The sequence below is a fragment of the Nanorana parkeri genome, unplaced genomic scaffold (assembly GCF_000935625.1).
Source record: "Nanorana parkeri isolate BGI_ZX_2015 unplaced genomic scaffold, ASM93562v1 scaffold586, whole genome shotgun sequence".
Taxonomy (NCBI): domain Eukaryota; kingdom Metazoa; phylum Chordata; class Amphibia; order Anura; family Dicroglossidae; genus Nanorana; species Nanorana parkeri.
In genome coordinates this window covers 184907-208178 of record NW_017306854.1, presented here as the reverse complement: position 1 = coordinate 208178, position 23272 = coordinate 184907, and the positions used below count along the sequence as shown (strand labels likewise).

General features: G+C 44.6%; 1 protein-coding gene across 1 annotated transcript in view; it reads left to right on the top strand.

Annotated features, from left to right (window-relative positions):
* Window positions 1-574: 574 nt before the first annotated feature.
* The window catches only part of SPTBN4 (spectrin beta, non-erythrocytic 4), a 124811-nt gene continuing 102113 nt past the window's right edge, over window positions 575-23272 (top strand). Inside the window, exons 1-10 of the mRNA XM_018562600.1 lie at window positions 575-660; window positions 10496-10648; window positions 12115-12266; window positions 12929-13102; window positions 15177-15268; window positions 15348-15428; window positions 16679-16794; window positions 18438-18550; window positions 20421-20608; window positions 21579-21696. Of these exons, the coding sequence (XP_018418102.1) occupies window positions 10501-10648; window positions 12115-12266; window positions 12929-13102; window positions 15177-15268; window positions 15348-15428; window positions 16679-16794; window positions 18438-18550; window positions 20421-20608; window positions 21579-21696 (1182 nt within the window). The 5' untranslated portion in view covers window positions 575-660; window positions 10496-10500. The remainder of the gene's footprint in view (window positions 661-10495; window positions 10649-12114; window positions 12267-12928; window positions 13103-15176; window positions 15269-15347; window positions 15429-16678; window positions 16795-18437; window positions 18551-20420; window positions 20609-21578; window positions 21697-23272) is intronic.

The window sequence follows — 23272 nt, the reverse complement described above, 5'->3', positions numbered from 1 at the left end:
AATGGAGACCAGAGCAGGTGAATGACAGAATATCTACCTCCATTCATAAAACTTTTGACTTCAGTTCTGCTTTGATCTTTACGCAGCAGAGTCTTCATATCTCATTTTTACTATAAGCCCCCACCCTTGCATTATTCTCCCCTGTGATAGAAAACCAAGCAAGGGGTACACCATAGTTTTATTTCCACGCAGCCAGTCACGTGACTTATTTCATTTCAGCGTAACCTCCCCAGCCCAGACCGTCTGCTCCGAACGCATGCGCAGTGCTCCCCCTGAAGTTCCCGGTCGCGTAAAGGTCTCTCGCTGCGCGCACGCGCGGTCTTCCCCTCTTTACGTTCAGGTGTGACAGATGCGGCTGGTGTGGGTCGCCACTGCGCAGGCGCCGCCCCTCGGCTTACTTCACGCGCCCTCTGCAGGAGGAAACCGAGGGCTTGATGTGCGCCTGCGCAGCTTATCTGGTCCATGAGATGCTCTGAAAGGGTTTCTGCACCATTCTCCCTACCTGAGATTGCTGTCTGCCCCTGCAGAAGCCGCGGCCCGGTGTCCGCAGCCTGGCAAGAGGAGTGGCCCCTGGGGCCAATGCATAGTGCACCGCAGCGAGGTCCTGTTCCGGAGGTCAGAAGAGGGTGTGTGACATTGCTCGGCCTTCCCATGGTGAAGGTAAGAACATGTCCTGTGTCTCCTGTGTATGATATGAGGGGGCACAGCTGACAGACAGGGCGATAACACAGTAGCCGCCCATAATATGTATTTATTTATGAGAGCTCCATTTCCTCATTGGAGGGTCTGGGATGGGATTCCATTCAATGTATACAATATATACATTCATATGCTTTTACATAGAGCTGAACTCAGGGCAAATGGCTATACACAGATTTGTATATCTGTCCATCCAGTCCTGAGATTTATTCAGCCCTGTCGCACAGCCAGCCTGGGGACCTGAGTTTTCCCTGCTGCAGTTAAATAAGAGCTCCGGGCATGTACAAAATTAACCCCTTGCAGCGGGGTACCTCTGCACTGGAAGGGTTAAGTGCTGGTTTCGGTCTTGGGTCTAAAATAAAGAAGACATCCAGGCCTGGCTGCTTGACCGGTCTCCGCAGCCTCTCCTGTGGTCTAAGGACCTGTGATGTCATCACGTCCATTCAATTGCATTGGATATGAGGGCTCCGAGGGACATTCCACAGCCGGAGAGAGGTGAGCGGTCAATGCCGTGTGTCTGAGGTTCGGGTGAGTATATCTTTTTTATTTTTTTAGCCCCTAGACCAAAATGAGCACTTAGCTCAGGGGTAGCCAAACTCCGGCCCTCCAGCTGTGGTGAAACTACAAATCCCATGATGCATCTCTCTCTGGGAATCATGTCTGTGGCTGTGAGAATCTTGCAATGTCTCATGGGATTTGTAGTTCCACCACAGCTGGAGGGCTGGAGTTTGGCTGCGCCTGAGTCTTAGCTGGTCTACCCCTGTACTGCGAGGGTTCGATTTGTACATGCCCAGAGTTCTCCTTGAAGCAATTCAATAGGGTTATTGTCACTGCCCCCAGCCTGTGACTGGACGGAGAAGCAGCAGACTGATGAGCTCATCTCTCTGTCACTCTGCTCTCTCCCCCTATCAGTATGTTCTTTGTTAGTACATGATCATGACATTGCATCTGACTGGTGCTTCGTGCTGCTTCTCCCTGAGCTCTGCTGTATGGGGATTGCTAGAGGTGATACAAAGTCAAATTCAAGGCTCGTTCACACCGGCCTGTTTTGGCATACGTGTCGGTGTCCTCTGGGTGCTGTCGGTGTGGTGTGTTGTTTAAACGCAGGGCACTGATGACCCTTTTTGTATTCACCACGCTGACACGAGGGGAGCTGCGGAAAAATGCAGCATGTCCGGACCGCAACGCACCTGGACGCAGCATTGTGGGGTGAGCAGGACACAAAGAAAGCAATTGTTTTGTGTGCCATAGGTAGGTAAATAGAACATCGTCATAGAGATCTGTACATCAGACCAAAAAGAGGGACAACGGAGGAGGACAGAGGGACAAGGGGGTTCCAAATGGTGGACAGTCCCTCCAAATGACAGACATTTGGGAGGTATGTGTTGGAAATACGGGGACAATTGATGTAGCAAACACTGTACATGGAGAACAAACTCCAAGTAGATATTGTCTGTGGTTATAATTGAACTTTCCCAGCACCTCAAACACCCATCGGTAGCCGCGAAGTCACCGTGCTGCCCAGATGGCTGGTGAGCTGCTGAGTGAGCTTGTTGGTGGTACTGATTGTGTGTGCAGTTGGGCCTCGTGAAGGGGAACGAGACCCTCCTTGTTGGCTGTTATGGTGACTTCACTTCTGCGTCTCCTCTGCTCACAGGTTATGCTTAGCCGTCTACTCCTGCCGCTTGATTAGTATTTCCCCACCCAGAATTTTGCTAAGAACCAACATTTTAAGACCTCCAAAGACCCTTTCATTGTTACACCCTGACAAAGGGGTATCAGAAGGTCCCAGAACATTGCTTTGTAACCTGGAGGGCCTGTACTGACCGGCTTTTGTTCACATCAGATGGGTTTTGTATCCCCTGACAGGTCTATGCTTGAAGCAGGTCAATGGCAGGCCAAACGCACCGGTCAGTAAATTGTGATTGATCTCAGACCGATGTCACATTGATGCCAATGACACAAGACTGAAGCCCGTCACCACAGCCCTACCTGGCAATGAATGGTTGTTGTTGACTAAAACCCTGGAAATGCGTTCAGTCCTTCCAGTTCACTATTGTCCGTGGCCCATTCCAGTTACTTCTGCTGCACCCACCATTTCTATGGACATGTGACCTGTGGAATTGTGGTATGGATATGGATTTTCTCCTCCATAAGGCTCACTGTCCAAAAATCAGACGTACTGATGGATGATTTTATGTTATATAAAGTACCTTTTGGGGGGCTAGATGAATATATTTTGAGGTGCAAGCTTTTGAAATCATTTAGGCCTTGTTCACACCAAGCGCGGTGCAGAGCAGAGCAGTTGCAGACCGGATCAAAACTGCGTCCAATGTATTCCAATGGTATTTTTTGCTCCAGTTCACATCGCAGTGTGCAGTTGCAGAGCAGATCCAGAGCAGGTGAAAAAACTGCAGCAGGCCCTATTTTACCTGCTCTGGATCTGCAAACGCATCAAAAACGCATGCAAATGCCTAGAACGCACTGAAAGCCCATTTTAAACTTAAATAGTTTTTTTTTGTGTGCCAAAAACGTGTCAAACGCATCTAAAAGACTAGCGTGCGTGCGCAGAAACCTGACCGAATCTGCTCTGCATTTGGTGTGAACAAGGCCTCCGGGTTATTCACATAGCTGCCGGAGGCAGCTGAGTGAATAACTCAGCCAAAGTGAAGTGAGCCGAACAACGTTCCGCTATTCACTAGGGCTCAGTACAACTGATTGCAGCCATACATCGGCTGAAATCAGACGTACTTCGGCTGCACTTCAGTCAGCCGAACATGCTCAGCATTGAACCAAAGTGCAGAAGGACTCCGACTCAGCTGATTCAACATCTGGATCGGCTGAGCCGAAGCTCCGGCAGCTCACTCACATAGGGGCCATTTTCATAGGGGCCGAAAGGCAGTGAGTGAATAGCCAAATGCCGCTGAGTGGCATTCGACTCGGCTATTCTGCTTTGTACCTCTGTGGTACCGAGCAGAATAGAAAATCAGTGCAAAAGAGTAAAAAAAAAAAAAAAAGGTTGGAAAAATATTTTTAAAATGTAAACACATAGGAAAAGTAAAAAATAAAGATATTTAAAAAAAAAAAAAAAAATTGGGCGGAGCTAGCAGTGACAGCAAGCTCCACCCATCTGTTTCCTATTGGCCAGCACCTGCTAGAGTCTACTAGCAGGTCCCGGCCAATGAACAACAACTGGGCAGAGCCGGCCGAGACGTCACGGCCGGCTCCGCCCACTTGTTATTGTTTAATGACAGATCAGTGTCCCCAGGTCATTTGGGGACGCTGATCTCCCATTACAACTGGGCGCAGTCAGCCGTGAGATCACGGCTGGCTGTGCCCATCTGTCATTTGCGGGGCTTATGGCTGGCCTTTGGCAGGCTGTTTGCCCCGCTTTGGCTGTCACTTCGGCTCAGTCGAGCTGAAGCATATGCCTTTGGCACGGCTGAGCCGCTCGGCCGCCTTCGGTTGCTGTACGGGCTATAGTGAATAGCCCATACAGCAGCCCTTCAGTTCAACTGAACCGGAGGGCTCCGGTGGCCGAAGATCCTTCGGCTCCTTTGTGAATATCCCTGTTAGTTTTCTTCACCAGACATAATTTCAACCTTCATCTATTCTCTACCGTAGATAGGGTAGAGGAGGTCGAAGTTCATTTTTTCCCCTTTGTCCAGTTGAAGAGATCTTCTTACATTTTCTGTCCCAGAGACAATTCAGGAAGTGAGAGGAAATCTCTTCAAATTGAGGGGAAATTCCTTCATAGAAAGTGGTCCTTGGACCAGGTGCCACCATGGGGAGATTTCACCTTACTTTCTGTCCCAGAGGCAACGGTCACCAAGACAAAGAGAGAGAGTAAGAATCTTCATAGTGAGGACACAGATGGACACTAGTTCTAACTCATTCCTACAAAACTAAACTAAAAAAACACTGGAAGAACCTTTGTTCCTTCAGGTCCAGTGTGCAATGGAGTGAATAGAAACTGTATAATGGTCACTGTTTTGTATAAGCACACCCATGTGACTATGCCCCCAACTGCTGATAGGTCGTTTGTGATTAGGTATTGTAGAATGGCTGATGGGGTTATGCCTATTTTATACTACCAGTAAGTAGAGATTTGTAGTCTTCTATAGCCGGTTGCCATTCCCCATTGCTGTATAATCATTGATTGATGGGATCTGTAGTCCTCTATAGCCGGTTGCCCTTCTCCATTGCTGTATAATCATGGATTGATGGGATCTGTAGTCCTCTATAGCTGGTTGTCCTTCTCCATTGCTGAATAATCATGGATTGATGAGATCCATAGTCCTCTATAGCCGGTTGCCCTTCTCCATTGCTGAATAATCATGGATTGATGAGATCTGTAGTCCTCTATAGCTGGTTGCCCTTCTCCATTGCTGAATATTAACGGATTGAGTTACAGTTCTCCATAATTATAAAGAAAGAAACTGCCCAGAAATCATCAGTCTTTAGTGTTTTAGAACAAATGTATCGGTAATTGGTATCGGCGAGTACCTGAGGCAAAGTACTTGGTCTTGGCCTTGGAAAAATGGTATTGGGACATCCTTACTGGTAACTTTATTCATCCTGACAACATAAACAAAGAGTTCCCATCTAGGACATCCTCTGGTGTTTCTCCCACAAGGCTGAGCCTAATCCTAGAGGTAAAATCAATGATCTATCATTGTAGACTTCCTTCTCTGGTATCCGGCTTTTCTGTGTACCGCTGCCTGAGAGCTCAGATATTCTGGAAATACTTCCTTATGGAGACTTATTCAGACTTTTAAATAAGAGAAAGCTTTACATTTTCCTCAGAAGTGCTTTCTGAAGGAGGCCAGAAGTATAAGAACTATATGATCATGTATGGAGGCTGGAATACATATCATATGACCAGTCCTGCTTTGGCTGAATAGGTTGCAGTGACAATACTTATATTGTGTGTGAGATACTACCACTTCATTGGAGACAAGTCCTTCTCAGAGGTTGTCATTGGAACAGGAGTCTCAATTGGATGACTTTCTTCTCAACCTCCCGTTCTGGTGACAACTGTAATATTATGGATTTCCTATCACTTTCTGTCACCAGGAAAAATAGTCAGTTTAATATAGAACCTGAAAGGGGTTCCAACTCTTCCACATAGTGGAACCTTCCCGAGGGTTGGACTTGATGGACTAAGTAACTCTTCCACATGGTGTACAGTACAAAGAAGGGGTATAGCTGTAGATACATTCCAGGAGACACTGTTACCTGCCCAATTATGGGAAGAGTGCGGCAGTGTCTTCTGACATCCCGCCACCCCCTGCAAGGTATACTCTTACATCTACAGTATGTTCCCTCACTGCCTCTCCACTGCAGTAGTCCATCTTTAGTAGGCTATGATGTCGGATCTTTCCTGGGTAGGTGATGTAATCTCTCCCCGTCACAAGGGGAAGGTCACATCCTCCTTCATACACAGAACAGATCATTGTGGTGGATATTGGTGGTGAATATACTTTGCTTAGGGGTCGGCTACCAGGAGGCACTGCCACTGTGCCCTGAATAGGGGAAGAGGTATTGCAAGGAATCAATGAATATTAAAGAAACATGCCAATTGTTGGCCATATTGCAAGAAACCTGGCTGGACAGGAGCAATGCAAAATTGTTAGAGAAAGCAAGGTAAAGAAAGGGAGAAGAAGACCATGGTGGGTAGATGACATGCAGGAAATGACAGGAAGCAGAACATTAAAGCGGACCATTACACTCAAAAATCAAATTCTACCAATGCATCCCTCTATGTATGATGATTAATAATAACATAGACATGTCAGGTGTAAAATGCTGCGATTGTGAAATACTTACACTTGCAGAGCATTCACTTCCTGCTTTGAAAGGGCCAAATGGCTTCAGTTTGCCAAAGCAATGAATGCACACTGGGATTGTCTTGTCATCAGCAGAGCATTGCTGGGAAATCTCATCTGTAATCTCAGGAGATCTCAGGGAAAGGCATTTTCCACCCCTGAGATGATGTGCTTGGTCACATGTCCTAGTCACATGGGCCAGAAATCCAGGAAGTAAAAGGAGAGCTAGTGATCTGCCCTTAGTAAACATGGCCACTGTCAGAAGACTGGGGAAAAAGAGGAATAAGGAATGCAAAGAATACAAAGCCGGCAATTATCTGAAGTATGTGTTTGTAGAATGTCATTACTAAACATTTCTAAAGGGGTGTTTGATGTTATTTTAAAGATCTGGGTAAAGGTGCGCTTTAATCTGGCAAAATTACTATCACTATAGTAAAATCAAGGTTCGGGTTTGAAGTTCCCCAAAGACCGCAAGTGGTAAAGATAATGGCACAACTCCCTGTACAAGAAAAAGTTTTGGGGCACCTACCTAACAACGGCCCAAGTAGGAAAAAAGGTTCACTCCTTATAGATAGATAAACACACACAGGCAAGGAGTAGCAGGAGTAGCAGTTCTGATACCCTGAATTCTCTTGTGGTCTAATATGCTAATGCTGTGAGACAGTGAACACCACCCAGATCCCAGCACCCATCCAGTATAAATGGCCCTCTGCCTCCCAGCGGACCCTCGTACAACTGCAATAGTCTGCACGATTGGTATGTGCACCCCTACCGTTATGTGATTATAGAGGGAGGGAGGGAGTCTCACTCTTATTGCTGGATTTTCCATTGATTTTAGAGGGGGGTAAAAGGACTACCTTGCTTGGCTTTGCAATGGCAGCTGTGTACTGCAGAACCAGGGTCTTCAGTAGGGAGATCTTGCTGCTAAGAAATAAGGCAAGAAAACAAGAAAAGCAGAAATAAAGTAGCGGATAGTTTAAAGCTTATCGACAGGAATTCCTTTTTTTAGTTTTTTTGACAATCATAAACCAAGTTTGTATACGGACACCAGCTATAATTGTCCCAGTCTGCTTACCATTTATCTTTTCTTCTTCTTTGGCATCTCTATATGACGGCACATTGTCAGGAATGACCTGTGCATTGTGTGTGGTTGATTTAAAGTGACATTAAAGTCAAAAATGTTTTTCCCTCCCCCCAATGTTAGTGTAAGCACTTACATTAAATCAGTGGTTCTCAACATGTGTAACCTCAGGACCCACATTTGTCCTTGGTCATTAAGTCGTGACCCAAGTCACACTGCAATGGAATGCGCGGCATTGCGGTACTGCGAGTTCCGATGCGGGCAATAGAACTGTGGGCGGGAGGTGCGTTTGGGGTGCCATTCAAATGAATGGCAATGCAATGCACTTCTCACACCAGCACACGTGGTAGGTGCGATTGCGTAGTACAGTGCGTTATTCGCACGGGACTGTGCGATTGACGCACTGTACTAGTGTGAATGGGCCCTCAAAGACACTGAGACACACACAACCACAGACACAATCTCACACACATACATACACACTGCCAAAAACAAATCATTTTTGTTTTTAAGATCCACCCAGTCTCCTTATCTTACGAGAACTGGATCCTCAGCCTGGGGTCCGGTGTGGGCTGCTGTGCTGTGATGGAGTTCCATCCATATGTGCATTGCTTGTACAACTCCCATGCACACCCTTTAGAGGTGCCGGGAGCCAGAATGTGATGTCACTCCGGTCCAGGCACCTCTACAGGACATATGAGGGATCTGTAAGCAATGCACTTAGGGATGGAGCCCACCCCACCTCACGCTGACACTTGGGCAGCGTATTTTGTATGGCTGCTTGACCTCTCACCTAGAAAAGTGCAAAGCACACGGGGACCCACTGAACACGGGGCCGCGACCCATTTTTGGGTCAGGACCCACCAGTTGAGAACCAAGGCATTAAATGATGTTTCTTAATCCGATCTTCTTCTTTCCTGTCCTTTTCATCTGTCCCTCCAGCGCTGCGACGGGTCTCCGATCCAGCGCTGACTCCTCTGCCCTTGCTGGCACTTCCTGTCCCAGTGAAGGGGGGATTTTTTTCTGGTTAGATGAGAGTTCTGGTTAGTTGAATACCGGATAACGGAGAGTTTACTGTTTACAGGTCAGGAGTTATGCCTTCATTCTGGATTGCTTTGGATCTTTGACTGAAAGCAGAGACAGACTCAGGCAACTGGCATTTTTAGAAGGCGGTCAGCAATAGCAGTTTTATGGCAATGTGTTTCTCTTAGTACGTGTTTCTTTAAATGAACCCTCTTATGTGAGAAAGCTGCAAATGGATGCCCCAGAAGTCACCCAGGACTTTTCCAGCATGTATTGGAGCAGCATATTGGTATATAAATCAATGGATTGTATCCAGTAGGCTATCTTTGTTTTGGGGGAATGCAGAGGCAGGAAAGCACCTCTATGGGGATTAGAATCCTCCTGTTCCCCAGACTCCACACTGGACCCACCCTGGAATTTTGCTCACTGCAGCTCCTCGTGTTGTTTACTCGAAGCAGCTGCAGGAGAGCTTCATGAGGCATCGGCTGTAATAAGAGCCATCCCCGGACTGTAGAACTTGCCGAATCAATCAGGATCTGTAGGAATCTCTCTGTATTAATATAATAGAAAGTGGGAAGTTGCTGAGAATGCAAGTTCTTGTCCCTCCCCAAACACTGTTTTCCTTGAACAGATAGTCCAGATTTTTATAACTCCACCCCAACAGTTTGTGTTGATTCAGTTTTTTATGTTCATTTGACCTATTTGGAATAACTTCTACGTCTTTCTGAGTGCACTACTATGTCTGCTTACATGGGGTGCCAAACTCCTCTCTGACATTTGTGGCAAAGTAGAGGAATGGCCAGGGGTCTTTGTAGAGGCTCTGAGAAGGAATTTCAAGACGCGAATCAGAAAAATTGGGGGCAACTGCAAGAGGCGTCACTAGGGTTGGTGTCACCCGGTGTGGCAACTCATGGTGTAACCCCCCTGAAAAAAATTTCAGTGAGAAAATGATAGAATGTCTCCCCCGCTGTCCGATACAGGAGATCGAGCACAGAATTCTGCAGCCTGGCTTGTGACAGCTGAGACCGGAAGCACCGGATGTTCTCTGGTCTGCTCCCCGAGCTCCATCCTGAATTTATTTGCTGTGCCGATTAAAATAGTCCCCTGTGTCCCCAGGCTCTGGTCGAGGACCGGGACCTGGTGGTGCACTGGTGTCAGCTCTGGATCAGGCTCAGGCTCGGAGTCCAGTAGCTGAAACAGCAGGCAAAGTAGTGGTCAAACAGGCCAGGTTCAGTACACAAGCAGACGGTAGTCGTAGAGAAGCAGGCAGAAGCGTAGTCAGTAGGGATGCACTGATATATCGGCCGCCGACAACATATCGGACGAAAATTGCACTTTTGGCATGGTGCCGAAAGTGCCATTTTCCTGCCGATACATTGGCGCATCCCTGCTTTCTTTCCTCCCCGCTGGCGCTGCTCTATGTCCCAGCCGGGAGGAGAGAAACTGTGATAGCCGGCCAAGCGCTGCGGGAGGAGAGCGCAGTGAGCGGCCGGCGTCTCCTCCTACACCGCTCAGCCGCCTATCACAGTCCGGCAGAGCGGTGTGGGGGCGGAGACAGCGCTGTCACAGGAGGCTGGGCTTTCCTCCCTACACCGCTCGACCAGCGTCCTCAGACAGCGTGTCAGAGAAAAGAGCGGGTACAAACACTCAGTGATCGCTGAGTGTGTGTACATAATTGAGTACATGGTATGTGTACTATATCCTCAATGAATGAAAGGGAGTGATCTACATCACCTCATGTTCATTCATAGTTGTGGTTATAGTAAACAAACAATGTCCTCATGTTCATTCAGAGACATGAAAGCTTTTGGTATATGAAGATGTTAGTATCTAAGCATCAGCTTCTCATTGTGTTTTCTTGCAGTTGTGATGGCAAACGTGAGTCCGGAGCTGGACAACATGGAGGTACAAACACCCCCTAACAACAACAATCGCTGGGATCAGGCCGAACATGTGTGGGACGAGACTGCGGCCTCTGGAAAACTGTTTGAGTGCTCTCGGATTAAAGCTTTGGCTGGTAGGAGTCTGTGTAATGTCAGGGGTTAATAATACAATTGAATATATCTATGTGTTTCTGGATGTAAAGCAGAAAAGGCAACATGAAATGGAGCGAGAAGAGAAGAAAGTGATAGGGTTGTATTCACCACTCTAATCCCATCCTTTACTCCTTGCTGCTGCATCAATTATTAATACTGATTTTGCCTGATCGGATGAGACCTTCTATGGTGTCATTGTTAAGTGTGGGTTTCAGCCTGGCAAAAGTCTGTGTCTTTTCGCCGGTCTATGAACAATTACATTGATATTTCTTGCTATATTTAAAGAAACCCACTGATACTCACTTCTTCAGCGCTTCCACACCACTCCTTCATCAGTCGCAGCCATCGCAAAATACCTGGTGCTACCAGATGCCAGATGTGGCCTTTTCCCATGATGCAGTGCTCAAGCACTATCATGTGACAGAGTAAGTGATGCCATTGCTATCTTTAGGCTCTGTGACCAGCTGACATCAGGAATTGTAGCAGATGAGACGGATGATGGATGTTGTGTTGGGCGGCAGCTTTACCCAGACACTTTCAAATGTCCTGAAAATGTAGGAGGACAAAGTCTGTTTAAAGTCCACTTATACTCACGTTCACGTTTCTCTACTTTGTTCACAGTCCAAACCCTGTGGAAGGGCCTGTAGATGGTTGTAGTTAGAGCATCTTTCCAGGTCTGCATTGCTTTTGCAGCCATTACATGGGAATTCCACTCTTCCTCTTGAATTATTAAAAGAGAACTATGGGGTAACCTTTTTATCCGATAGTTCTCTTTAGGGTCATGGGAGGACATATACCAACCTCCTCCAATGACCCAAAGCTCTAATTATGTAGTGAGCTACAGCTCGCTATATACGGAGAGGGCCGCAGTCAGGATGGATGCCAACAATACTGTCGAGATCCACCCAGCTAGCTGATTGACAGCGGGCTCTGCCTATCTAGAGGCAGAGCCAGCTATGCTCGCCCCTTTCCCGTCCGTTCCTCCAGTCATGGCGCTGGAGGATCGGAGCGGGAAGGGAGGGAATCCCTGCGGGGAGCGGTGACTGACCTCTCTGCAGGGAGAATGATCGGGAAAGTGAGTGAGCGACGGTATGTGTTCGCTCACTTCCAGATCAATAGAGCCGACGTGTGACAGTTTAATTGTCAAACGTCGGCTCTGACTATGGGGATGAGTGAAAATCACTCACCTCGTAGTTCTCCTTTTTAAATTTTAAATGTATGTTTTATATAATTGAGAAGAAAATAGGAAGCGTAGGTAACCCCGAGGTAATTCAGGCATAGAGTCAAGAAGTGTGCAGGAATTCAGAGGGTGGCTCAGCCCACTAGACTGCATCTAGAGAGAAAGTATCACTATGAAGAAGACTGACCCTTTAAAAACCCATATTTTATAAAGTTTATTCTTCTATTTATTATAAATGGTAACTTTTGCAGAATATTCCCTCCACAGATGAACGTGATGCTGTTCAGAAGAAAACCTTCACCAAGTGGATGAATTCTCATCTCTCAAAAGTACCATGTCGTGTTAATGACCTGTACGGTGACCTGCGGGATGGATACATCATCACCAAACTTCTGGAGGTGCTGTCTGGAGAGCAGCTGGTAAGGGCCCAGCACTGTGCACACTGGATGGATGCTGATGTTAATGTAACTGTGCATGTCATGTATGAAGCGGGGTAAATATAAACACATACAATGACCTCTGTGCATCCAGCATGGTAAGAGAACGTAGAGGTAGCCCTAGCATTGACTTTAGATGATTGCTGTTCAATCGAGATGATTTGGTTTGGAACGAGTGATGATTGTCTTATCTATGGCTACCATTATATTAGTGCAGACTTCCTCAGCTGATCATTGGTGAGTAGTATAGATAATTGATAATTTCACTGTGTCTCTTCATTGCATAGAGGTACATGTTTGGGCTGTATAAGCTTGCATGTCTGTTCATATGTCTTTTGTTAAAAAAGAAAAAGACTGATCAGTGGTTGCAATGAACCTGCATGTCCAACGACTTAGTTTATGAACCAATCAGATGTAATTTTACTGAAGCTAAATCAGAAAATAAACTCCATGCTCTTTATCTTAGTGAAAAAAAGTATGTATCTCTGGCCCAAATCCTATGTTGGGTAAGGTATTCTGATATCAGGGGCTAACTATTGTCTGTGACGTGCCTGCAGCCTAACCCTCATAATAGCAGAAGTATTTGGTTCAAAGACCAGGGAACTAGTCCTCTTTATTCAGTGACATCTAGTATCTATCTCCAGCCTAAACCTACCCGGGGCCGGATGAGAATTCACTCTCTGGAGAATGTGGACAAAGCTCTCCAGTTTCTCAAGGAGCAGCGGGTCCATCTAGAGAACGTGGGCTCACATGATATCGTAGACGGCAATCACCGGCTTACCCTGGGCCTTATCTGGACTATTATCCTCCGTTTCCAGGTATTATATGCCATCCACCGTCACATGACAGTTTAAAGACATTGCTGTAGACATCAGTATTAGTATTATTCCACTACTTTATCTGAAAAGACTGAAGTGCATGTAAAGTATAATTCCACAGAGATGTACAGTGTTGGATGGACGTGTGGGATTAATGAATGTTGCCTATTCACCTTTGACATTGGCTCGATTTAGGGCCTAATGCTGTCCTTTCAGCTGCTTCTATTGCTGTCACCTCCTGCGTGAAGCTCAACTGGGGAAGCATGAACTTCATCCATAGTGACCTGTCTGTCTTCTGTTCAATGGTAGTAAGATATCAGCAGTGGTGACACTCCTAAATCTAGTTTGCAGCTTAAAACGTCATTGCATTATTTGCCCAAAATCAGCAACAATCTCATATCCATGTGTGCAAGGGGTGTCTGCAGTATACATGAACATGCATACTATGCCAATACAAGTGTACAAACGTTGGCTACACTTGGAGCAGTTCAGGATGTTGCCATTTAAAGCGGAACTAAACCTACCAATTTAAGTTTCCCAAAGCAAGCTCAAGTTAGAAATGTTTAATTCATGTTATTAAATCCTCAATCAAACAGCAATGTTGTGTTCTGCAGTGTCTTCATTTACATTCTGCCTTCTAACACATGCGCACCGTATGCTGCATTAAAGGCTTGCCTCTGGTGGGTACTGTCATAGATACTAGTATGCGTATGTTTGCTTTCCACTGATCTTTCAAGCCCTTAAATGACCATCACAATGTGCATCACTATGACAACTGCAGATCTAAATAGAGGATAAGATGATGCCGCCCTCTGCGGATAGGAAGGGTTAGTTCCGATTTAATCAGCGGAGAGTCTTAAATCAAAACTCCAGGCAAACAATTAGAATCACAGTTTACTGTTTAACCTGCCACAGTATTTGTAATTTTGTCCAGCCTTGTGGCTTAGACGCCTCTGCCACACTGAACAGCCAGGCAGCTGACACACTTAATTCCAGGTTCAGCAATGCAGCTTTCTGTGTGAACTCTCCAACACCAACCTTGATCAGCATTATGACTTCCATCCATTCAGCATGGAAGTAATCTAAGAAGCAGTATGAACAAGCAGCAATGGTTAAACTAGTAGAGGGGTAGGCAACCTGCTCTCCAGCTGTGCTGAAACTACAAATCCCATAAAGCATTGCAAGCCACAGGCAAGACTCCCAGAGGCAGAAGCATGATGGGATTTGTAGTTTCAGCACAGCTGGAGAGCCAAGGTTGCCTGAACTAGTAGTAGTAGCAAAGTGATATCCCTAGCTTGCAGCATGGCAGAGGTGTGTAAAGCACAACACTGTCTGTACAGAATGGCAAATCCTTTGGCAAATAAAACAGTAAACATTTGTGTATTTAGCTGTTTGCATATTAGGTGTCTGTGCATATCATACCTTTGGTTACCTTCTCTTTACTGCATTAATACATAGTGCCATCTGGGTCTGCCTGTAATCAGCAGGAATATACCACCTTCTTACATCTCATCTTGATCTGACATGTGCTTTTTCCTAGCGGGAGTAATGTGGCATCAAACTGAACAGGTAAACACAGAAAGCTTGAATCTAGGAAAAGGATTCAGCTTCCTTGGGTATTCCAATGCATTATCAGGGAAATAGAATCACCCCAGCATGTTGTGGGTTATTACCCTGGGCCTCCTCATTTCAATATCATACCACTGGCTACCTTTTCTTTACTGCACTCGTACAGCGTGCTATGCTGTAATCTGGGGGGGTACAATGTCTTCTTTCATTTCATCTTGATATGATATTTGCTATCCCTACTGAGATTAATGTAACATCAGAGTGAGCAGGTAATCACGGGAAGCTTGAATCTACCAAAGGATTCAACTTCCTTGGCTTTTCCAGGGCAGCTGGGAGATGTTATGACTCCAGCATGGTCTGGGTCTGCCCTTGAGCTTCTCTCCATTTGAATAGGCCTGGAAAAGCTCCCATGGTAGTAAGATACCCATACCACCTCAATTGTCCCTTCCTATTTTAGACTCTACTTAAGACCCACTGAATTTTTCTCCCTATCACCCATTTGCAGATCCAAGTTATCAAGATAGAAACAGAAGACAATCGCGAGACAAGGTCAGCAAAGGACGCCCTCCTCCTTTGGTGCCAGATGAAGACTGCAGGGTGAGTTCTGGGCACATATCTACATATGTGAAGTGAGCCAACAAATAACTTTATATTAAACAATATTGTCTTTGTGCAGCTATCCTGAGGTCAATATTCACAACTTTACCACAAGTTGGAGAGATGGGCTGGCCTTCAGTGCTCTGATCCACCGACACAGGTATTGGGCATGAGAGGCAACAAATATTACTTGTTCTCTTTCTAGAAATGAATCATTTTCTAGTGTTTTCTGACACATTTTGCTCTATGATGTGATAAGAATATGCACTTCTTACTGGTGTACCTTTTCTGTACTCATTGTTACAGGATTATGATTTTAGCAGACAAAACTGTAATATAGTAGTAGCTAGTATCAGTTTTTATCTACACTGCATTTTTCATTCCATAGGTTACATGTTTTTTAATTTAAAGGTAACCTTGCAGAATGATTGTTACCATACACCAGTGAGTGTAGGTGATTGCCCTTACCTGACACGCAGAATCAACTAATAGGCAGAAAGCACTGTGCTGATCATATACCTACCTTCCTGATTATATTTACCTAAGCTTTGTCAATTCTTCTTCTGACATTTGTTTAAATGTCAGGTTAGAGAGGATCAGGAGCAGAGTGTTCAGTGCTTTCCAGAGAGAAAGTCATGTTGGAGGGTCTGCAGAAGCAGCATTAGTCCTGGGTATTAGTCTTCTGCTATTGCAACAGTGCATCAGTAGATAAACACCCAGGAATGGCAGAAGTTTTAACTGGCTTTAGATTACATCAAGCAGTGCCACGGCGTGCTAAATGATTGTTAAAAGTGAACCTGAACAGGATTTGAACTATTGGACCTGAGGTTACTGATTTTCATCTTAAAGGTAAAGTTCCACGTTTGTGAGCCCAATGCTGGCTTCAGTGCCCAGGTAGTTACATACTCAAAACTAACATGTAGCCAGCGAAGTCTGAAATGTCTTCTATCCGGCATACTTGTTTCAGGTTTGTAAAATGATAGTAAAACCTGGATTTGGATGACAGCTGCTCAGCCTGTACGAAACGCTCAGCAATAGGGTGCTTTAAGGAGTTCAAGAAAGAATGGTTTTGTTAATGTTCTGCAGAATAGAGCTCACAATCAAAGACTAAGCAGTGACTGTGTGTTTAGGGCTTTAACAGACACACATGTACCAGAAATGGTCAGATACCTGAATTGTATTTGTGTAGTATTCTTTCTGACCAGTAGAGGAGGGTATTTATAAATCATAATGCATCTCATAATGTGTACATCTCAAATAAAATCAAATGTCTCCTTTTTGTGCCATGCGTTCAAACTTTGTGGGGGTTTTTTTTTTTGACAACTGGGATCTAATGTTGTGAACTGTACATCCACTTTAATACCGAACAGAACAGATTTATTGATTTTATCAATTGTTTTATTTCCATAGACCAGATATAATTGATTTCAGCAAGTTGACAAAGTCAAATGCAACCCACAACCTCCAGTACGCCTTTAATGCAGCTGAGCAGCAACTGGGTCTGATCAAACTTTTAGACCCGGAAGGTGAGTAGATGTGTATATTTGACTAGGGAAACCTGGGGAATGTGAGTCTTAAGCTGACCACCCATGGATAGAATTTTGGCCAGTTCATAAAAAACCAGGCGGAATTTACTCTGTGGATGGTTCTGTTGGCAGCCTCCCGCCCTACATCCTTTGATCTGAAAATCTAGGGAGGCGGGTGGAAAATTGACCACTGAGCAGTGATTGCAGCCAATCAGCTGGCACACCCACCACTGCCAGAATACAATAGCCTGGCAGGGGGGATTCTCCCATCCACACTGTTTAGTCCACTAGTGTATAGTCTGCTTTAAGATGTAAAATTAAAGTGTATGTCCTGATGAGGTTTTTTTCTTACTTTTGGATAGACTGTGGAAGGAAAAGAACTCCTCTTGGGTTGTAGTGCTATCCAGGGCTCTGTTAAAATGATTTCCCTATACTGACATCCCATTGACCACCATTTCACCAGACCGGAAATTAGGGAAAATCTCTTAACAGCACTACAGACAGAAATAACAATGTGTTTTAATTTTTAATAAAGTAGGTAGATTGGAACCCCTGTAAGCCTTTTATCGTTGCCTATATCCTTATCCCTACACTTTCTGTCCTAAAACCATTGTCACTGTAAGAGTAGATCTCCCAAAAAGCAGACAGGGGTTCTAATCCTTCTCAACTCTGTGCAAAAATAAGTTTTGATTGGACTTTAAACAATTAAGACTGCGGCACTGAAAAACAATATCGGCTTAAGAATTAATGGCATACATGTCTATGCACATACTGAAACATGGAAAAATAACTGTTTGATTTTTAGATTATGAGTAAACCTCTGACTGCTGTTAAGGTCACAGATATGTTTTTTATAAGCACTGGTCACCTGTATACTATAGCTAAACTTGGTGAATTGTCAAGATGAAAAATGCTGCTAATACATACCAATACCTTACCAGGAACCCTTATTTCAGGCTGCAGTAGCACAGGCAGTGTTACCTTCTTTCTACCTGCATTAAAGGAGAACTATGTGGAGAGTGACATACATTCATCCCCATAGTTAGTGTTGATATGTGACACTGAAGCTGTCACACGTCAGCTCTATTGATCAAGAACTAAATGATCACAAAGCTCTGATTGCACAGTTCCCGATCTTCTCCCTGCAGAGAGCGGAGACCGTCTGTCACCACTCCCTACAGGGATTCCCCCTCTCTTCTCCTTTGTTCCAGCGCTCATTGGAGGTACAGACTGGGGAGGGGAAGGGGACAGCTGGCTCTGCCTGTAGACCTGTCAATCAGGTATTGGGGTGGATCCTGACAAATGTTGTCGAGATCCTTCAAGGCTGCAGCGCGGCTCTGCACTGTCAACATATAGTGGGCAATATCCTGCTAATATACTGAGTTTTGGGTCACAGAAGGACATTAGTAAATCCTTCTGCGACCCTAAAAAGAACTATGGCCATAGTTCTCTTGTAAAAGACTTTATGTATGTAAGGAGGAATGATCTTCATCTTGCCAGTACTGCCAAGTTTCACAGGTGTGGTACAATATGCTTGCTGTGTATTGCACGTGATCGAGTGCAATGTACTGCATATGGGTTAAGTCTATAAGATGAAAAGTTGTATGATTACCATCAGTGTTTTTCTTGTATTTCCTCTCTAGATGTTAACACGGAGAATCCTGATGCGAAATCCATCATAACGTACGTTGTGTCCTTTTACCACTACTTCTCCAAGATGAAAGCTTTAGCTGTGGAGGGCAAGCGTATTGGAAAGGTAACTTTTGCCCCAGTACAATAGTTCCTAGCAATCAATCAAAATTAATTTGTCATTGTTCAAACTAAATTGATTAAAACGAAATATAGGTTATACAAATTCTCTTCAGTATCACTTCCCAGTCTGTCCCCTTTACTTCTCTTGGAAATTTGCAGGTTTATAACTGGTTTACTTTACATGTTTTTTTTATTGCTTAGAATGTTTGTGCCTGCATATGATGATGTGCCATTCAACAAAGTCTGAGGAATTTCATTGGCTAAATACACTCATTTGCATTTGCTATATTTCCTTACAACTGACTGAAGGCTTACCAGCTGTTCTGACAGTGTGTAAGAGAAATGTGGGTGATTTCAACTAATAATAATATGAATATTAATAAATAAGATCCATATTATTTATCAAAGGGGTAGGTCAGCTAAGAAACACACACCATAAACTGTAGGTTTAAAGCAGTGGTTCTCAACCTTTCTAGGGCCGGGACCCCTTGGTAACATTTGCCAAGTTGTGGTGACCCCCAACGGTAAAATTTATGGATGACACGGCTGCTGCAGCGACATCTGGCGGCGTGGCGGGAGAACTGACACTGCTGCACTAGGAGAGGGCTTAGGAGGACTCTCACCTAGCACAGCAGAAATCACACAGCGACCCACAGGTTGAGAACCACTGGCGTACGTCGTTAGAATAATAAAAAAATAAAAACAAAAACCCCACCATAGGAATGCATAGCTAGATTCCTATTGGCTATTTCACTTTGCAATAGCCAATAGCAAACTAGCTATTGCACCCGCCCTCTGCTACTGTCATTCACTAGAAGAGGACCTGAGGGAGAACTTCAGGTCCCCCTCTACTGATTAACATCAGCAGAGGGCCGGTGCAATAGCTAGTTTGCTATTGGCTATTGCAAAGTGAAATAGCCAATAGGAATCTAGCTATGCATTCCTACGATCGCGAGCAGAGTAAACCTTTCCGGGACAAAGTGTTTCTCTCCTAGGCAGCCGGGAGCCGCTATCTAAAAGCTGGCGACCCCTGGCAAATTGTCATTTGACCCCCGACGTGGTCGCGACCCACAGGTTGACCCACAGGTTGAGAACCGCTGGTTTAAAGGATATATTGTAACAGGAATTTAAATATACATAGCTTGATTATTGACAACGAAAAGATTACAGTAATACCAAAAACAACAAATCACATCAAAGAGTACTACCAAAGGAACACTAGAACAGCACTAGCAAACCTACAATATTAAAATAACAATACTAAAGCCGAGAAGACACCAACTCAACACCTCTACATCATATAAAATATGATAAACTGGTTGGCATTAATTGTCGAGTGAATGTACGGCTATTACCAATCCTCTAAGATTTACACAGGTTCTGGACTTTTTTTCCTGAAATGGCTTCCTCCCAAGAAGGCTTCCTCTGAGAAGGACTCCTCCACACGGCTTCTTCTCAGATGGGCCTTTCTCCCCAAAATGGCTCCCTCTCCCTCTGAGGGTCTCCTCTCAGCTGTGCCTCTCTCCCAACATGGCTTCCTTTCTTTTTCTGGTGGCCTCTGCCTCTTTTATTCTAACTAAGCCAATTCACTATTATTAGAAACCCCTGATTGGTCCAGAAAACCTAATCAGAACTGTTTCAAGATGGTGATTGGATGGCAAGTTACACCTTTAAGAATCCTCCACCATATACACATATTAAATTATTAAATGAATATATAAATTGATTTAATTTTAATGCGAGCCTTGTGATTTCTTACAAGTGAAGGTCCACAATTGACCATTTTAGAACTTCAGTTCCCCAAAATCTGGAGGGATGTACTTTGCCAGCTTTTGTACTATAGGCTTGTATTGTCTATTGTCTATTGTGTGCAGGTGCTGGACGAGGCTATTGCCACTGAGAAGGACCTCTACAGATATGAAGTCTTGGCAACAGAACTTTTAGAATGGATTGAAAGAACCATATCTATCATCACAAACCAGAAATTCGCCAACTCCTTGCTGGGTGTCCAGCAACAGCTTCAGGCATTCACCACGTATTGCACGACCGAGAAACCCTGCAAGTAAGTATGAGCCTTCATTGACACATTATCTCGTACACTACAGTATACCAAAAACAGTTCCTCTGCAATGGTCTTTCACTCACTGTTAGTAGATCTTTATGTGCCAGTGCCTTCTGCAGTGTGTAAATTAGACAAAGGCTAGACAAAGATCCTCACAGAACACAACAAAAACTCGAAAGTGGTTCTAATCAGGTTCTAATAGCTTAGAAACATCTGCTGGCTGTTTACATTAGGGGACTGATGGGCTGCCAAGATCTGTTCTCATAGAAACAAACTGTGCTTGTGCTGGGAACTTTGAAAATTAATTTGCCTACAATGCCTATAGATACAAAGATGATTGATGGCTTGTTTTAAAGTGTGTTTACTATTTGTTTGGAATATGTAAGTACTTTAGTGTGCATGATTCAAGCACAGGCCCCCTTTAAAGTCATCCCCCATTCTAAATGGCTGCCAGGGAGCTGGAGGACCACCATCCTAAATGGCTGGCAACATGCTGGAAAACATGAGGGAGAAACACAGAAAATAAAACACAAAATCCTGTTATATCCTGAGCTCTGGTCCCTGTTTTTTTTTTTGCAAATGTTAACATATCCACTTTGTAGGGACATATACAGGAGCAGTGTTATGATACACATGAATGCCTAAGCGGTAACAGTTATACATCGAATGACAACATCGTTTTGATTTCACATATACAGTATGTCTGTATGCCGGATTACCCCTCAAAGCTGTTATTATTGCGCTGGTTTCCCATCAGCTTTGTTATTGTAAAACTGCACTGAAATGTTCCTCTGTGAAAATTAGATAAAAAATCTATATAAAAAAACTGGAGAGCCACTTGGAAAAATACACGTCACATTGTAAGAAGGTAAAACGTGGTCTAGATTGTTTATAGGGGGATTTTTTTTAATCTGCTTAAAAGTAAGTTATAATCATAGTCTGACCATTGCTGTTCTTTACTTTTACCTAGATTCCAGGAGAAGGGTAATTTGGAGGTTCTCCTTTTCACCATTCAGAGCAAGATGAGGGAAGAGAAACGCAAAGTGTATGTTCCACCTGAGGGAAAAACCATATCTGATATTAACAAGGTGAATTCTTTATTATCAATATATGATTGTTCCTGGTTGGACCCCATATTTACTTTAAAGAAGAACTCAGAGCAAAGAAAAACGTACCCTTGTAGTGGGGCTACCCCCCTCGCACTGCCATGGTTAAGTGCTCGTTTTGTCTAGGGCAGTGGTTCTCAACCTTTCTAGGGCCGGGACCCTTTGGTAACATTTGCCAAGTTGTGGTGACCCCCAACTGTAAAATTTAGGGTTGACGCGGCTGCTGCAGCGATATCTGGCGGCGTGGTGGGAGAACTGACACTGCTGCGCTGGGAGGGGGCTGAGGATGACTCTCACCTAGCACAGCAGAAATCACACAGCGACCCACAGTTTGAGAACCACTACTGTAACAGCTAAAATGGCAAACCATATAACGCAAGCCGAGGGTGTCAGCTTTTATTATTAATAATAATGATGATAATCACTAGATGGGGACCTGATGGAGAACTGCAGGTCCACCTATGCTGATTGACAGCAGCAGTGGGTGGGTGCAATAGCTAGTTTGCTATTGCAAAGTGAAATAGCCAATAGGAATCTAGCTATGCATTCCAATGCTGATTTTTTTTTTTTTTCTGACTTACGGCGGCCGGGGCTCCGATGTCAGAAATAAAACAAAAACGATCACAGCGAAAGGTTTACTCTGCTCGATCGAGCAGAGTAAACCTTTCCGGGAGAAAGTGCTTCTCTCCCGGGCGGCCGGGAGCCGCTATCCAATAGCGGGAGACTCCCGGCGACCCCTGGCAAATTGTCATTCGACCCCCGAAGGGGTCCCGACCCACAAGTTGAGAACCGCTGGTCTAGGGGCTCAAAGAAATCTGTATTGCTCACCTCTTTCTTTTTATTTGTGACCACGCCAAGAACAAAAGCAAATCCGTGCTGGCGTGGTCAGTTTTGGTAACCCTGCTTCCTCTTTTCAAATACAGAATGCTATGCTGATACACAACATGCCTGTATTTTCAGTGGCCAAATTAGCTGCCATCCTGTCACAGCCCTGTTGTCTTGATTGACAGCGACTCCCAGCCATAGCCTTGTTGTGGAAACAGCAGCTGCTTGCTTTGCCAAAACGAACACTCTTCTCTAATGCAGTGTCATCTGACTAAAACACATTGATGGTAATTTATGAAAACTGGAACAGACAGAATCTGGAGCAGTTGCCCTTGGCCACCAATTAGTTTCTCTCTTTCACTTTCACAGCTTAAAGTGACATTAAAGTCAAATGTCCCCCCCCCCCCTCCGCCCCAAGATTCTTTGCGGCCGTACAAACAGTTCCAGATTCTCGGCGCGGGAGCGAGCAGCGATAACGAGGTAGGTTTAAAACTAGTTAAAGCGTTTTTTTTATTTTTTTATTAAACGTCTTGCCTATATCTATTGCTTGCTAGCAGTAGATATAGGCAAAAAAAAGGAGGGTTTAGAACCCCTTTAACTGAACGAACTGAAATGAGAAGCCGATTGGTTATTTTGGGCAACTGTTCCAGATTCTGCCTGCTCCAGTTTGATAAATTCCCCCCAGTGTACACAGAAGTTTTTGTGTGTGATGACATAAAATCCGTGTCCGCTT